We start from the raw sequence: 17311 nt of genomic DNA, 5'->3' as shown, positions 1-17311 counted from the left end.
TGGTCATGGAAGTGCAACTAAAATGTAGCTGAGATGTACAGCAGCTGAAATAAATATCTGCATTTTGAAAGTCTATCATTATTTTATTAACAAAAGCATAAAGATGTTGATGAACAAATACAGACTTTTTCTGATGAGTGCAAATACCAAATTTGGAGCGAATCTGACTTTTAGTCCTTGAGAAGATATTTTGTTGCAAATTTTATGCATTAGCGTTGAGTGAAAAAGTGAATTGTTGATAGTTTCCTTATTTTGTAAGATATCAATGCCAAACTTAACATGTTTCATCGTGGTATTGGCTTCGATGACCTCAAAAAGTGTCAAGTTGATAGGCCATTGTGGAGTGCATTTACAAAGAATTTAAATTGGCAAGTCAAATCTGAATTATCAATAACCCAGCCATCTCTTAACATAGTTTGAGTACCTATGTACCTACATACCCGAATGGTGTTATTTGGACTTATAGTTCAAGAGAAGAAGTTTTTCAAAAAAAGATACCAATCTATGATTGAGTTATTTGACCATGTCAAAGAAAGAATTATCATAAAAATACACAGAATAAAAATAGGTTTCACAGCTTCACTGTGAAATCCTAATAAACAACATAATGCATTCGGTAGCAAGCAAAAAAATGATGATCTTCAATCTAAAAAGCAATTACATGAGAGAACATCTCATCAGAAATGCCCGGTCCCCATTCGTTCTTATTAAGCATACATGTGAAAACAGAGCTAAATGAAAGATACAAATGCAGGGAAAACCTCTAGAGACTCACGCACCATGCCTGGTCCTATGGATGTAATTATAAAGCCAATACACAACAACTCAACTGCCTATTTATTTCAATTACAGTCAAGAACTCGACAACAAATGGTTTACATATGCAACAAGGTGCTACTGTTTTTATTATTCACTTTTTACTGCAGAGCTTCTTAAGAGCAAAGAGCGAGAGAGACCAGCGACAGAGGAAAACCTTTGGGTCTTAGCCCTCTGTACTATAATTATGGCCACCTTCTGTGGACAATGTATGTAGGGCATTCACTGGGAGATTTAGTGAGGGAAACTGACTGAAATGTAGGGTGGCATTCCTCATCATTTCCCATAACCGAAAAGTCCAGAAATATATATTCTTAAAGCCTTTTTTTTACTGTAAACATTCAAACTAGCCTAATACTGTTCTTACTGTAAACATTCAAACTAGCCTAATACTGTTCTTACTGTAAACATTCAAACTAGCCTAATACTGTTCTTACTGTAAACATTCAAACTAGCCTAATACTGTTCTTACTGTAAACATTCAAACTAGCCTAATACTGTTCTTACTGTAAACATTCAAACTAGCCTAATACTGTTCTTACTGTAAACATTCAAACTAGCCTAATACTGTTCTTACTGTAAACATTCAAACTAGCCTAATACTGTTCTTACTGTAAACATTCAAACTAGCCTAATACTGTTCTTACTGTAAACATTCAAACTAGCCTAATACTGTTCTTACTGTAAACATTCAAACTAGCCTAATACTGTTCTTACTGTAAACATTCAAACTAGCCTAATACTGTTCTTACTGTAAACATTCAAACTAGCCTAATACTGTTCTGACTGTAAACATTCAAACTAGCCTAATACTGTTCTGACTGTAAACATTCAAACTAGCCTAATACTGTTCTGACTGTAAACATTCAAACTAGCCTAATACTGTTCTTACTGTAAACATTCAAACTAGCCTAATACTGTTCTTACTGTAAACATTCAAACTAGCCTAATACTGTTCTTACTGTAAACATTCAAACTAGCCTAATACTGTTCTTACTGTAAACATTCAAACTAGCCTAATACTGTTCTTACTGTAAACATTCAAACTAGCCTAATACTGTTCTTACTGTAAACATTCAAACTAGCCTAATACTGTTCTGACTGTAAACATTCAAACTAGCCTAATACTGTTCTGACTGTAAACATTCAAACTAGCCTAATACTGTTCTTACTGTAAACATTCAAACTAGCCTAATACTGTTCTTACTGTAAACATTCAAACTAGCCTAATACTGTTCTTACTGTAAACATTCAAACTAGCCTAATACTGTTCTTACTGTAAACATTCAAACTAGCCTAATACTGTTCTTACTGTAAACATTCAAACTAGCCTAATACTGTTCTTACTGTAAACATTCAAACTAGCCTAATACTGTTCTGACTGTAAACATTCAAACTAGCCTAATACTGTTCTGACTGTAAACATTCAAACTAGCCTAATACTGTTCTGACTGTAAACATTCAAACTAGCCTAATACTGTTCTTACTGTAAACATTCAAACTAGCCTAATACTGTTCTTACTGTAAACATTCAAACTAGCCTAATACTGTTCTTACTGTAAACATTCAAACTAGCCTAATACTGTTCTTACTGTAAACATTCAAACTAGCCTAATACTGTTCTGACTGTAAACATTCAAACTAGCCTAATACTGTTCTGACTGTAAACATTCAAACTAGCCTAATACTGTTCTTACTGTAAACATTCAAACTAGCCTAATACTGTTCTTACTGTAAACATTCAAACTAGCCTAATACTGTTCTTACTGTAAACATTCAAACTAGCCTAATACTGTTCTTACTGTAAACATTCAAACTAGCCTAATACTGTTCTGACTGTAAACATTCAAACTAGCCTAATACTGTTCTGACTGTAAACATTCAAACTAGCCTAATACTGTTCTGACTGTAAACATTCAAACTAGCCTAATACTGTTCTGACTGTAAACATTCAAACTAGCCTAATACTGTTCTTACTGTAAACATTCAAACTAGCCTAATACTGTTCTTACTGTAAACATTCAAACTAGCCTAATACTGTTCTTACTGTAAACATTCAAACTAGCCTAATACTGTTCTGACTGTAAACATTCAAACTAGCCTAATACTGTTCTGACTGTAAACATTCAAACTAGCCTAATACTGTTCTTACTGTAAACATTCAAACTAGCCTAATACTGTTCTTACTGTAAACATTCAAACTAGCCTAATACTGTTCTTACTGTAAACATTCAAACTAGCCTAATACTGTTCTTACTGTAAACATTCAAACTAGCCTAATACTGTTCTGAGTGTAAACATTCAAACTAGCCTAATACTGTTCTTACTGTAAACATTCAAACTAGCCTAATACTGTTCTTACTGTAAACATTCAAACTAGCCTAATACTGTTCTTACTGTAAACATTCAAACTAGCCTAATACTGTTCTTACTGTAAACATTCAAACTAGCCTAATACTGTTCTTACTGTAAACATTCAAACTAGCCTAATACTGTTCTTACTGTAAACATTCAAACTAGCCTAATACTGTTCTTACTGTAAACATTCAAACTAGCCTAATACTGTTCTGACTGTAAACATTCAAACTAGCCTAATACTGTTCTGACTGTAAACATTCAAACTAGCCTAATACTGTTCTTACTGTAAACATTCAAACTAGCCTAATACTGTTCTTACTGTAAACATTCAAACTAGCCTAATACTGTTCTGACTGTAAACATTCAAACTAGCCTAATACTGTTCTTACTGTAAACATTCAAACTAGCCTAATACTGTTCTTACTGTAAACATTCAAACTAGCCTAATACTGTTCTGACTGTAAACATTCAAACTAGCCTAATACTGTTCTTACTGTAAACATTCAAACTAGCCTAATACTGTTCTTACTGTAAACATTCAAACTAGCCTAATACTGTTCTTACTGTAAACATTCAAACTAGCCTAATACTGTTCTTACTGTAAACATTCAAACTAGCCTAATACTGTTCTGACTGTAAACATTCAAACTAGCCTAATACTGTTCTGACTGTAAACATTCAAACTAGCCTAATACTGTTCTTACTGTAAACATTCAAACTAGCCTAATACTGTTCTTACTGTAAACATTCAAACTAGCCTAATACTGTTCTTACTGTAAACATTCAAACTAGCCTAATACTGTTCTGACTGTAAACATTCAAACTAGCCTAATACTGTTCTTACTGTAAACATTCAAACTAGCCTAATACTGTTCTTACTGTAAACATTCAAACTAGCCTAATACTGTTCTGACTGTAAACATTCAAACTAGCCTAATACTGTTCTGACTGTAAACATTCAAACTAGCCTAATACTGTTCTGACTGTAAACATTCAAACTAGCCTAATACTGTTCTTACTGTAAACATTCAAACTAGCCTAATACTGTTCTGACTGTAAACATTCAAACTAGCCTAATACTGTTCTTACTGTAAACATTCAAACTAGCCTAATACTGTTCTTACTGTAAACATTCAAACTAGCCTAATACTGTTCTTACTGTAAACATTCAAACTAGCCCAATACTGTTCTGACTGTAAACATTCAAACTAGCCTAATACTGTTCTGACTGTAAACATTCAAACTAGCCTAATACTGTTCTTACTGTAAACATTCAAACTAGCCTAATACTGTTCTTACTGTAAACATTCAAACTAGCCTAATACTGTTCTTACTGTAAACATTCAAACTAGCCTAATACTGTTCTTACTGTAAACATTCAAACTAGCCTAATACTGTTCTTACTGTAAACATTCAAACTAGCCTAATCCTGTTCTGACTGTAAACATTCAAACTAGCCTAATACTGTTCTGACTGTAAACATTCAAACTAGCCTAATACTGTTCTTACTGTAAACATTCAAACTAGCCTAATACTGTTCTGACTGTAAACATTCAAACTAGCCTAATACTGTTCTGACTGTAAACATTCAAACTAGCCTAATACTGTTCTTACTGTAAACATTCAAACTAGCCTAATACTGTTCTTACTGTAAACATTCAAACTAGCATAATACTGTTCTTACTGTAAACATTCAAACTAGCCTAATACTGTTCTGACTGTAAACATTCAAACTAGCCTAATACTGTTCTTACTGTAAACATTCAAACTAGCCTAATACTGTTCTTACTGTAAACATTCAAACTAGCCTAATACTGTTCTTACTGTAAACATTCAAACTAGCCTAATACTGTTCTTACTGTAAACATTCAAACTAGCCTAATACTGTTCTGACTGTAAACATTCAAACTAGCCTAATACTGTTCTTACTGTAAACATTCAAACTAGCCTAATACTGTTCTTACTGTAAACATTCAAACTAGCCTAATACTGTTCTTACTGTAAACATTCAAACTAGCCTAATACTGTTCTTACTGTAAACATTCAAACTAGCCTAATACTGTTCTTGGCACGCAGGTATTTGAGTCTATTTTGAAATTGAGGGCACTTTGACAATTTTTATTTCGCTATGCTCTATAAAATTGCTCTGAAATTGCTAACAATTATTGTAGACTTAGGATTTTGAATATTACATCCCAATTGCTTTTAATCGCCAGCGCTCTGTGCGAGACAATAGCCTTGACCTTGAAAACTGCAGTTATTCAGACTTCAATGGAATAAATTGATCACATTCTCTCGAGAACACGTGCCGTTGCAGACCCATCCAAGTTTAGCATTATGACACTTGTGGCAATGCCTCAATGTCACAGCCTCACACTAGACTAGCAAACTCAACAGGCAGTTACTATGTATACAGGGCATTGATAGGCTGGATGAATGTGTGCTTGTCATTCAAGTGTTCTGCTCCTCACAGGTCATTTCTTACTGTATACACGTATGCACACACACACTACTCCAAGACACCTGATCAATAATGTAGACAAGAAAACATGTCTTGAAGTGTAAATATTTGACAATCATGATATCCATCATAAATAACAGTTAAAAGTGTAGTTTCTCACAGACAGCAGGGCATAAGGGGCAGGGCGGCAGGGTAGCTTAGTGGTTAGAGCGTTGGACTAGTAACCGAAAGGTTGCAAGTTCATATCCCCGAGCTGACAAGGTACAAATCTGTCGTTCTGCCCCTGAACCGGCAGTTAACCCACTGTTCCTAGGCCGTCATTGAAAATAAGAATTTGTTCTTAACTGACTTGTCTAGTTGAATAAAGGTAAAATAAAGAATAAGTACACACTTTGTAAGTCTCACTGACAGTAGGGTTTACACTAAGTGAACAATGTTGCGGATGTGTCTGTCTGTTTGTTGGGTCAGGTCCAAGGACAGAAATAGACAAATGCAGAGAGGAAGTGACACTACTTTACATACCATGTGCAGTCCTTAAACATTTACATAACCCAAAAGGGGGTACAATGTCGGTGGCTAAACGTTGGTGACTTATTTCTCATCTGAAGAAGGGAGTGTGGTCTAACGTGTGCGTTCCACCAACCCGCAGTTCACTTAATCAGGTGTGCGTTTTCTTACCCTCAGAAGGATGAAGAAACATTGAACCATTGGGAGGAGATTCTATTGAGACGTTGACAATCAAACCATCATTTCCGGAGCCACCTTAATTATTCATTCCACACATTTTGCCATACCAGTCAATTGACACGTAAAAAAAAAAAAAAAGTAAAGACAACATTTAACTGTGGCATATTCAATACTGTATGCAAAGATATGAGTCATTATTTTACATAGCACTTTAAAGCCCCACTTACTGTATACGGTATATACACAAATGAGCATTTATATAGCACAAGGCCATGCACTTCTCATTCACCAAAATGTAAACGTCATCTAGTCTCAGTGAAATGATGTCACCCCCTATTCCTTCCTGCTTCCAAGGCTCGGAGTCAGAGAGCCAGTCTCGGTCTCATTCATTTGCCTGACAAACTAACTTCCCCGTTGCCATTTGAACCATAACACTAGTGCTCTATGGAGCTTCCTCCCTCCACCACAGAGGTCTTTCTGTTTGGCTTAGCTGACGTCTAACAGGGTTCTCTTAAGAGCGCTGGGCGTAATGTCGCCCGTGTGAAACAATGAACAAGGACGGAGGTGTCCTTTAAAAGTTAATGGCGGCAACAAAGCGCAAGCGGAAGATAAGCGGGCTACTGTGAGGATAATTACAGCTTTGGGAGCACCTGATAAAACGCACGTGGCAATTACACTACCTTTTCATGGCTAATATAGAGAAAGTCATTAAGACTATAAAAAAAATATATATATTGGATTGAAATGTTGAAATGTCAGCGGTTAGATTTTCCTAAGTGAATAAACACCTTCGTATTTTGAATTGTGAAACAATCATTTGGTTATCTACATTTCGTCCACGGCTTTTATCGATCATTTAAAATAATTTTGAAAAAAGCACAAGGGGAAAATGTAATCTCTAACGAGCATAAATACAAATTGTTATAGTGAAATTAATGTCGGAGCATAAAAGCTACTTTACGGCTTTGATTCATCTGTGGAGTGCAGACCAATTAAAAATAATGGCACATAAAATGACATACTGGGAATTTGGAATTTATTTAAAAAAAAAAATCTGGTTCTCCCATCCTAGTCAACAGTTCAGAGTCATTTTGGATCCCCTTTTACCCTGGAACTCTCATTTGGTATCACTGAGCTATTCACCAAGTATTTCTCTGTGATAACGGAGTATTGCTGTTGTGTTCAACACAAGGTAAATCTACAGTTTGAATTTAAGAAAATGTGTGCTTGCTTAAGGTGACCGTACCCCATTCAAATCTCTCTGTTATGGGATAAGTGCAATCAGGCATTCCTAAAGTACACTGGACGAGGGCAACTCTGCACACATCCAATAGTTTATCAAGGCAGAGCACAAGCTTCGATTACTGTTCCATTATCATAAAGAAGTCAATGAGAGGCTGGTCGACAGCTCTTCAGACAACAGGATCAATCATCCATATGGAAAATATGTATTTGGTAGCAAAAACACTTACAAGGTTCAGAGAAGATTCTTGTAATATCGGACTTGGGTGGGTAACATTTAGACATAACAGAAATGTTGCATGTATTATATATTTTTTAAAGCATACAAGACATGTAAGTTAAATTTGACGAATTTCATAGTACTTGGATCATAGTAATAGCAAGCTGATGCATGTATTGCATGTAACCTTTTTTTAAAGACATACGAGACATGTACGCAAAGCCTTCGAAGGTCTCATACATGGGACATGCATATTTCAAAGCAATTGCATACCACCGTCGGAAGTCATTGACGCACGCAACGTCACACTTATTGAAGAAAGAAGCAAAGGAGGAGCAGGAGGAGGAGGAATGGGGCAAGCAGAATGAAGGGGAGGAGAGGAGGGACAGGAAGAGGAGGAGGAAAGCAGGAGGGGGAGGAGGAACAACTAATCTATTTAGTTGGTGGAGATCTCTCAACAATCATTCTCATGATAGCACATTAAAACCCTGGATGGAAGACCAAAGATAAGTAGAGCAATCCAGTAGGAGGTGCTGCCCAGCCTTAACCATGGAAACTCATACCTGAAAATGTATATACAAATATTGTGTATTTCTTATAGTAATTGTCACGTTTAAAAAATATATATATTGATCTATAAGGAAAGCATTTCCATGTAGGAAATTCACCACAATCATGTATTCAATTGTGAATGTCATATCAGGCATTTAAGTTAACACATACACAAATGTATACCAACTAAAGTAATATGTTATGCCATACAAGATTCATATTTGATTTTCATGATGGGTTGAAAAGGTAGGAAAATACAGCCTCAGCAGCCCAGGCAGGTTATACCACTAATGTCATGCAGCAGACATCAAATCTAAGGCAATAGAGAAATCAAAATGATTCAGAAGAATTCACATTAGTTTCTGTCCATTGTTCTTACAATGTGTGCAGAGATATGGACAAATCGAGGCAGAAGTTTGAGAATAGATAAACTGGAAGAGTGGATATGCATTGGTACAATGACGTTGTCAATCATGACGTAAATCAATGTTCCGCTGTAGAACATTTACCTAAGAACAGAAACATCTTCAGACAACGCAAGACCACAAACACAGCTCTGTGAATAGGTAAGCAGCTCCCACACAGAGAGAGATGCAACCCACACAAACACCCCGTACAGCCAAGTGCCTTCCGGGATCTTAAGCACTTACAAATTCGTAACATATTGTACGAATTGGAATTCCTAACACATCGCACAAATTGCAAAATTATATATACACACACACCTTTCTTTTTTTTGCAGGACGTAATGTATCATGTGAAACGGATAACGTAGTACAGAATTGTGCACAACCGGTTTCAGTTGGTGAGCACTACTTTCAAAACTACTGCCCGAAATTATGCATCACTAAGACAAAATGTAGGAAACTCCTAACTGTGCTCTGCTGTACAGAAGCAACATTCCCTGTCAGAGCACTGCCCCACATACAAACACTACCACAGCACCGCTTCTCCACACACACACACCAGTTTCCATTTCCCTACCTGTAGCCCTCGTCTCCTCAGAATGCTGGACTCGTCCATGCTACAGAGCTTGGGATGCCTCCCTACCGGCGCATAGCCATGCTGTACTGACTGACTAGCTGCCTATAGCAGTCTCTCTCTCTCCTGCTCCCTCCTTCCCTCACGCCAACTCTGATCTTAGCAGCTGCTAAACACCAACATCAGAACTTATCTGATTGGAGGGGGGCAGTCAGCTGACACCTCCCTCTCTTGTTCCTCTTCTCACCCCTCTGTAACTTCAGGACAGTATGTGTGTGTGTGTGTGTGTGTGTGAGAGCGAAAGAGACAGAGTAGCAGTGTGAGTGAATATGAATAAGTGTGTGGGGGAGAGAGAGAGTGTGTGTGTGAATGTGAGTGAGTCAGTGCGTGAGGGAGGGGGAGAGAGAAGGGAAGAGAGAGACAGAGGGAGCAAGGGAGGCAGGACTAATTCAGGACTGAGGGGCGACTGGGTGCCCTAGCTGTGCCTCAGTCATTTCCACCCGAGCGGAGCAGCCACGCTTTTGTGGCGCCCTAAGTCACCATGAAACGTAAGTAGAGGATATCCTGCCCCGAATCGCTCTCCTCCTCTCTATTCAAACAATACAGTTGGCATCCTGTCCTGACCGCCTGTCCATCGGCAGAGAGCAGCCAGGACTATACGCTAAGTGGCCTCTACTGTTCAATGGCTTTTAAATGAGTCATTATTCCTCCAGTTTCTCTCTCCTGGGCAAAATATATCTGAAGGTCAAAGAGAGAAAGATGGAAGGAAAAAGAAAGAGAGAGAGAGATTGAGATAGAAAGAGGGGGACATAGGGTGGTGGGGGAGGCGAGAGAAAGGGAGAGAGCGAGAGAAATTAAAAAAAAGAGATTTACAATAATAGTGGTGAGGCACTGCTGCTACAGCTGCCCTGGGACTCCATCCCTCATAGTGATATAATACTGCAGGTGGCTATTGTGGGGCTTTCCTCTAAAACAACAGCGCTGATTATTACCGTGCTGCTATCAAGAACAACTCCACTGCTTCAGTCAACGCCTCTACAACCAGTTGTAAGCAGCACATTCTGTAAGTGCATATCCACTGTCAATTTCCGGTGATTTCATGCATTTCCGTCATCTCTTTCCTGGCGGTCTCCGTCATAAGTTACATAAACTCCTAGGTACTCAGCAAGTAACCGACCGAGCCTCTTCTCCAATGCTATACCTCGCTGCCGTCGCAACACCACAGTCGCCCCGCTCTGAATTATTAGCATTTAGATCAATAGGTTGGTTTACGATTGCCATCATGCCAATTCCATCCGGCAATTTCACAGTCAGTTTCAGTCCTGTGTTTTTTTGTTTTTGCTTCTCCACCTCTCTCTCTCTCCCCCCCCTTCCTCATTTCCATTTGCTGTGACTCTACTCTGTGAATATTAAGTAGCACCCCATACATTCTCCCAGTCTCCAACCAAGCAGAAATGATTTCTGTTATTGAGCATGGATGAGTGACGGCTAGTTGGCTGAGGAGAGAGAGAAAAAAAATAGTGTGAAAGGTCAGACAGGTGACTGCCATGTAAACTTTCCCTTTCTCTGACCGTCTGTTGAACAGAGCAGTGTTTCACTGAAGCTGGACGGCCAGTAATTTGTGCTGTCACTGATGAGGAACAGAGATTTGAAAATGGAAGCCGGCACTGGAGTAATCAGACCTGTTTTTGTTTTCTTTCTTAAACCGTTTAAACCTCCACAGAAGGTGGATTCAAATGCAATTGTCTGGAAATTACTTAATTGACAAAAACGCAAAAAGGGGAAACAACAACTAACTTCCCGGCTATTCAGAGGACCCATATAATAAATCAGCCAGAGTATAGCCCTATGGGGGGAAGTGAGAATGGCGGGCATTGTGTGAGGATGCTCTGGGAGAAAGGGGCCCATGGCCACAGGTTTACTTCAACAGGAAGTCCTTGGGAGTTTCTGTATCTAATTTCCTCCTGGCAGGTGGGCAGCTAAGCCCATTTCCTCGAGTGGCGAGGAGGCGAGAACGTAGAAAAGTGGAGGGGGGAGAGGAGAGGGGTTTTGGTGGGAGTACGCTTAGAGCCAGCAGTGAGAACTGATTGAGGGACCCAAGGCCTGTGTTACCCCTCTGCCCTGCCTGGGTTTATCGCAGCAAGAGGAGGCCTGCAGATCTAAGCTAAGGCAGGAGGAGGGCCATGGCTTGTGGAGATAGAGGAGTATAGCGAGAGTGGGAGAAAGAGACCCTAATACAGATCATTTACAGTGAAAGCTTAGCCGGACATTATATCTGTGTATACATCCAGTCCTTTGTAGTCAATTCCTCAGTGGAAAAGAAAAGCAGACTTTATGACCTTAAAGAACCAATCCCTCACAATGGCACCAATCCCTCACAATGGAACCAATCCCTCACAATGGAACCAATCCCTCACAATGGAGCCAATCCCTCATCAATCCCTCACCAATCCCTCACAATGGAACCAATCCCTCACAATGGAACCAATCCCTCACAATGGAGCCAATCTCTCACCAATCCCTCACAATGGAACCAATCCCTCACAATGGAACCAATCCCTCACAATGGAACCAATCCCTCACCAATCCCTCCAATAACACCTGGGGGACCCTCTGGATCCTTTACTTCCTGACGGGTGGTAAGGGTAAGCAACACCACATCTGCCACATTGATGCTCAACACCAGGAACCCTCAGGGGTGTGTGCTTAGTCCCCTCCTGTACTCCCTGTTCACTCATGACTGCTTGGCCAAGCATGACTCCAACACCATTATTAAGCTTGCGACCACACAACAGCGGTAGACAGCTTATAAGAAGGAGGTCAGAAACCTGGAAGTGTGGTGCCAGGACAACAACCTCTCCCTCAACATGATCAAGACAAACGGAGAAGAAAAAAAAACCCACACAACTCAGTTTATTCATGCATAGTCACTTTACCCCTACCTACATGTACATATTACATCAATTACCTCAACTAACCTATACTCCCGCACATTGACTCGGTACTTTTACCCAGCCTCAATATTATATTGTTGCTCTTATTTTTTACTTTAGTTAATTTAGTAAATACATCTCTTATTTTTCTTCAAACTGCATTGTTGGTTAAGGGCTTGTAAGTAAGCATTTTACGGTAAGGTCTATATACCTGTTGTATTCGGTGTATGTAACAAATACAATTAGATTGGATTTGAATATGAAAGACGCAAGAAAGTGAAACGCTATTTGCATTCATCTACAGTAGAGGTTGCTTTGCAGGTGCGTCTGAGATGTTCAAGAAATAATTGTTAAGATGAAATAAAACTCCCACACTGTGCTTGGAAAGTATTGTTTGTTTATTGTGATTTATTGTTATTTTGGCCTTTTTTTTTTTAACAATACAAAACATTCACATACAAACGACAACATCACACAAACATCAACCCTGCCCAGACTCACATCCCCATCTCCAGCATCAGCTCCTGTTCCCTCTGCTACTGCAAGGCAATCGGTCCCGGAGCGCCAAGTCTAGGTCCAAGAAGCTTCTGAACAGCTTCTACCCCCAAGGCATAAGACTCCTGAACAGCTAATCAAATGGCTACCCAGACTATTTTCACCCACCTATGCTGCTGCTACTCTCTTATCTATGCATAAGCCACTTTAATAACACTACTTACATGTACATAATTACCTCAACTACCTCAAGTCTGGTGCCCCCACACATTGACTCAGAACCGGTACCCCTTATACAGTGGAGAGAACAAGTATTTGATGCACTGCCGATTTTGCAGGTTTTCCTACTTACAAAGCATGTAGAGGTCTGTCATTTCTATCATAGGTACACTTCAACTGTGAGAGACGGAATCTAAAACAAATATCCAGAAAATCCCATTGTATGATTTTTAAGTAATTAATTTGCATTTTATTGCATGACATAAGTATTTGATATATCAGAATAGCAAAACTTAATTTGGTACAGAAACCTTTCTTTGCAATTACAGAGAAATCATATGTTTCCTGTAGTTCTTGACTAGGTTTGCACACACTGCAGCAGGGATTTTGGCCCACTCCTCCATACAGACCTTCTCCAGATCCTTCAGGTTTCGGGGCTGTCGCTGGGCAATACGGACTTTCAGCTCCCTCCAAAGATTATCTATTGGGTTCAGGTCTGGAGAATGGCTAGGCCACTCCATGACCTTGAGATGCTTCTTACGGAGACACTCCTTAGTTGCACCGGCTGTGTGTTTCGGGTCGTTGTCATGCTGGAAGACCCAGCCACGACCCATCTTCAATGCTCTTACTGAGGGCAGGAGGTTGTTGGCCAAGATCTCGCGATACATGGCCCCATCCATCCTCCCCTCAATACTGTGCTGTCGTCCTGTCCCCTTTGCAGAAAAGCCTCCCCAAAGAATGCTTCCACCTCCATGCTTCACGGTTGGGATGGTGTTCTTGGGATTGAACTCATCCTTCTTCCTCCAAACACGGCAAGTGAAGTTTAGACCAAAAAGCTCTATTTTTGTCTCATCAGACCACATGACCTTCTCCCATTCCTCCTCTGGATCATCCAGATGGTCATTGGCAAACTTCAGACGGGCCTGCACTGGCTTGAGCAGGGGGACCTTGCGTGCGCTGCAGGATTTTAATCCATGACGGCATAGTGTGTTACTAATGGTTTTCTTTGAGACTGTGGTCCCAGCTCTCTTCAGGTCATTGACCAGGTCCTGCTGTGTAGTTCTGGGCTGATCCCTCACCTTCCTCATGATCATTGATGCCCCACGAGGTGAGATCTTTCATAGAGCCCCAGCCCGAGGGTGATTTCAAGATGACGGTCACTTCTTCCATTTTCGAATAATTGCGCCAACAGTTGTTGCCTTCTCACCAAGCTGCTTGCCTATTGTCCTGTAGCCCATCCCAGCCTTGTGCAGGTCTACAATTTTATCCCTGATGTCCTTACACAGCTCTCTGGTCTTGGCCATTGTGGAGAGGTTGGAGTCTGTTTGATTGAGTGTGTGGACAGGTGTCTTTTATACAGGTAACGGGTGGAGAACAGGAGGGCTTCTTAAAGAAAAATTAACAGGTCTGTGAGAGCCGGAATTCTTACTGGTTGGTAGGTGATCAAATACTTATGTCACGTCTCTCACAGTTGAAGTGTACCTATGATAAAAAGTACAGACCTCTACATGCTTTGTAAGTTGGATTTTTTTTATCTATCTTTTTTTTTGGGGGGGGGGGGGGTTTTCTTAAAACTGCATAGTTGGTTAAGGACCTGTAAGTTATCATTTCACTGTAAGGGATACACCTGTTGTATTCAGCGCATGTGACAAATAAAATTTGATTTGATTCTCTGCCACATGGCCTCAAACTGCACCATTTTGTCCATCGCCAATGCACTTTCAACATTTAGATGATAAACCATTTTGTTTGCTATTGTGTTAACGGCGGAAGATTGGTTGATTTCCAGTATACTTTTTAAAGTATACTTCTTTTTTTTGACGATTGACGAAAAAAGTATTGCCATTGGGTTTCTGAGTTTTATTTCCCATATAAAGTCTTAGGGCCGAGTATACTTTTTTCAAGAATGTCTTCGTGGGTTAATTGGTATTATAGAGAATAAGTATAACAACGTTAGCAGCCATGCAATTCTGAAGAGGTTAATTCTACCTGTTGGATTTATGGCAATATTGTTCCATTTAATTAGTTCTGCTTTCATACTGTTGAGTAGTCACATAGTTATCTTTACATATTCGTTTTTTTGTTGTCACTTAAGCATCCTAAGTATGATCTTTTTTGTAGTACACTTAAAAGGATTGCTGTAGGTCATGAGTTATTTTTGTTTTTACTGAGATTTTAGACTTCTGGAAAGAAAAAAAAAATCTATAATGGTCAGGTATATCAGGAGATCTGCAAATAATGACACGAGTTACATTTGGGTACTGACTAATTCTTTCTGCAAGCGGTTCAATTGCCAATGCAAATAGGAGGGGGGACATTCCAAACTTGTGCCCCTTTCTTTAGGAAATGTATATTATAATATTTGTATAAAAAGTATTAATTCCTGTTTTCGTGCTGCTGTTTTAATTTGGATTTTTATCGATTTTTTAATGAAGCTTTTGAAATTGTCATTATTCTTGTTGTTGTTTCTAACAAACGCATCTGTATTTTTATATTTTACGATTATAACTGATTTGGTATTCGTTTTGTGAGGGCTGTGAGATGTTTACCAGGTTTATTTCGGCATCTATTTTGCATTTCAGCCTTTTGACCTTCATTAGAGTATTGAAAAGGCCAAGGCGTAAGCTTAATACACACATGTCTTCTAATTTTAACAATGTGGTAGACAAACATATTCACACAAAACACCTCAAGGTTGAAATAAATCATAGACAACATTCTTGTTCTGTATTACGCTTTCTGGCTAAAAGTACATCGGTTGGTGTCCGAAGTTGAAACCAGGAGGCCTATGTTATGTTCTTTGATAAATGCATTCAACATATGAAACAGACTGTCAGTTTGAGTCCGCCAGGGAATCCTCCAGGAGTCACCTACAGACTGTGATACCAGTCTTTTCATTTCATATTCTTTCAGAAAAAGGGAAACAATGTCACATTGAGGCTTAATATTATATTACAATCCCTAAACAGAGAAACGTCATACCCTGCAGTTTGACAGGAATCTGATATCGCAAACTGCAGCCACTTCATCAAGACTGACAGTTTTTCATTTACACCGCGCCCTCTGTGCATGTGTGTACACACAGTGACATGTCACATGACAGTAATGTATCTAAGATTACTGGATATGTGAGATCATGGGCTTGATACGACCTTGGAAGGTGATCTTGAGAATAGGACTAAAAGGACAGGGGAGGACATGTGTATACAAGCATTAAAACACACACAGGTAGCTGCACTCGACGTGAATATGAACATGTTTCATACTTTTACTGTAGAAAAGAAAGGAACTATAAAACGCTAGTACTGTGTTCCTTCACGTTGGCATTATTCCTCGCCGTCTGGCTAAAAGTAAGTACAGTTGGTGTCAGAAGTGGGAACCGGTATAATGAAAAGCATGTACACAAACACTAAACAAAGCACACCTTGGACTCTCCTGTCGTCCAATCTGTCTAACCTCAGCACGGACATCACCTCTGCAGACCCAATGCAGCTGAAACGAGAGAAACGCTATCTCCAAAGGACATCAGTGACCACAATAAAGAAGGGAAATTGGAGTCCACAAAGCCACAACATCAGGATTATGACAATCTTACAAAATCAGGCCAGGACAAAAGTATTGATTTACTGTCAAACCTAATCATAGTCAAAAGAGATGTGCCATGCGAAAAGGGATAGAGACCCACACACCCGGGGGGCATGACAGAAAAGCGTGAAGGACGAGAAAAGAGAGAAAGCAATAACAGCCGACCTGCAAGGCAGGGAGCATGGCATGGTTGATAGAGGGAGATAAGTCGTTGCGCTGGCACTGGGGGGGATGGAAGGTGATGAGGATGGGCCAGACTTTGAGAGTAGGGGGCCAAAATTCTAGTGTGGCTTTAAGAACATGACGACTTAGGCTGCATTTCGACAGGCAGCCCAATTCCAATATTATTTTTCACTGATTGGTCTTTTGACCAATTAGATCAGCGCTGCAAAAGATCTGATGTAAAAAGAGCTGATGGGACGGGTCAAAATACCAAATAGTGGAAAGAATATCAGAACTGGAGTGCCTGTCTAAACACAGCCTTTCAGTCTGACGTCCCCAGACAACAATCGAGAAGGAATATAACCTATTGAAAGCCAATACCACGCACCACTGATTATTCAACTAGTGAATAACAAGGAACCACTGTGGATAGAATGCATAAAAATTATTGCGTTAATTGCCATATTTCACGGTAAACTCTGGAATATTTTACAGAATTGATGCAAAATCCAGCTCTTGGTAGGAAATCTGCCTTGTAATGAATAACAACCAGAACCCACTGGGAAACAGATGTGTGAATACAAAACGTAGAGGATAGCT

The 17311-nt window shown here is 39.5% G+C and overlaps 1 protein-coding gene across 3 annotated transcripts in view; it reads right to left on the bottom strand.

Annotated features, from left to right (window-relative positions):
• The window catches only part of LOC109873739 (microtubule-associated serine/threonine-protein kinase 3), a 191285-nt gene that overhangs the window by 123488 nt on the left and 50486 nt on the right, over positions 1-17311 (bottom strand). The window contains exon 1 of one of the 3 annotated variants that reach the window (XM_031808932.1): positions 9321-9637. The exons of the other annotated variants lie outside the window; for them this stretch is intronic. Coding sequence (XP_031664792.1) covers positions 9321-9359 — 39 coding nt within the window. The 5' untranslated portion in view covers positions 9360-9637. Of the gene's footprint in view, positions 1-9320; positions 9638-17311 lie in introns of those variants that run through there. 3 annotated transcript variants of the gene reach the window in all.

The sequence above is a fragment of the Oncorhynchus kisutch genome, linkage group LG29 (genome assembly GCF_002021735.2).
Source record: "Oncorhynchus kisutch isolate 150728-3 linkage group LG29, Okis_V2, whole genome shotgun sequence".
Lineage (NCBI taxonomy): Eukaryota > Metazoa > Chordata > Actinopteri > Salmoniformes > Salmonidae > Oncorhynchus > Oncorhynchus kisutch.
This window is presented reverse-complemented; position numbering and strand designations above follow the sequence as displayed.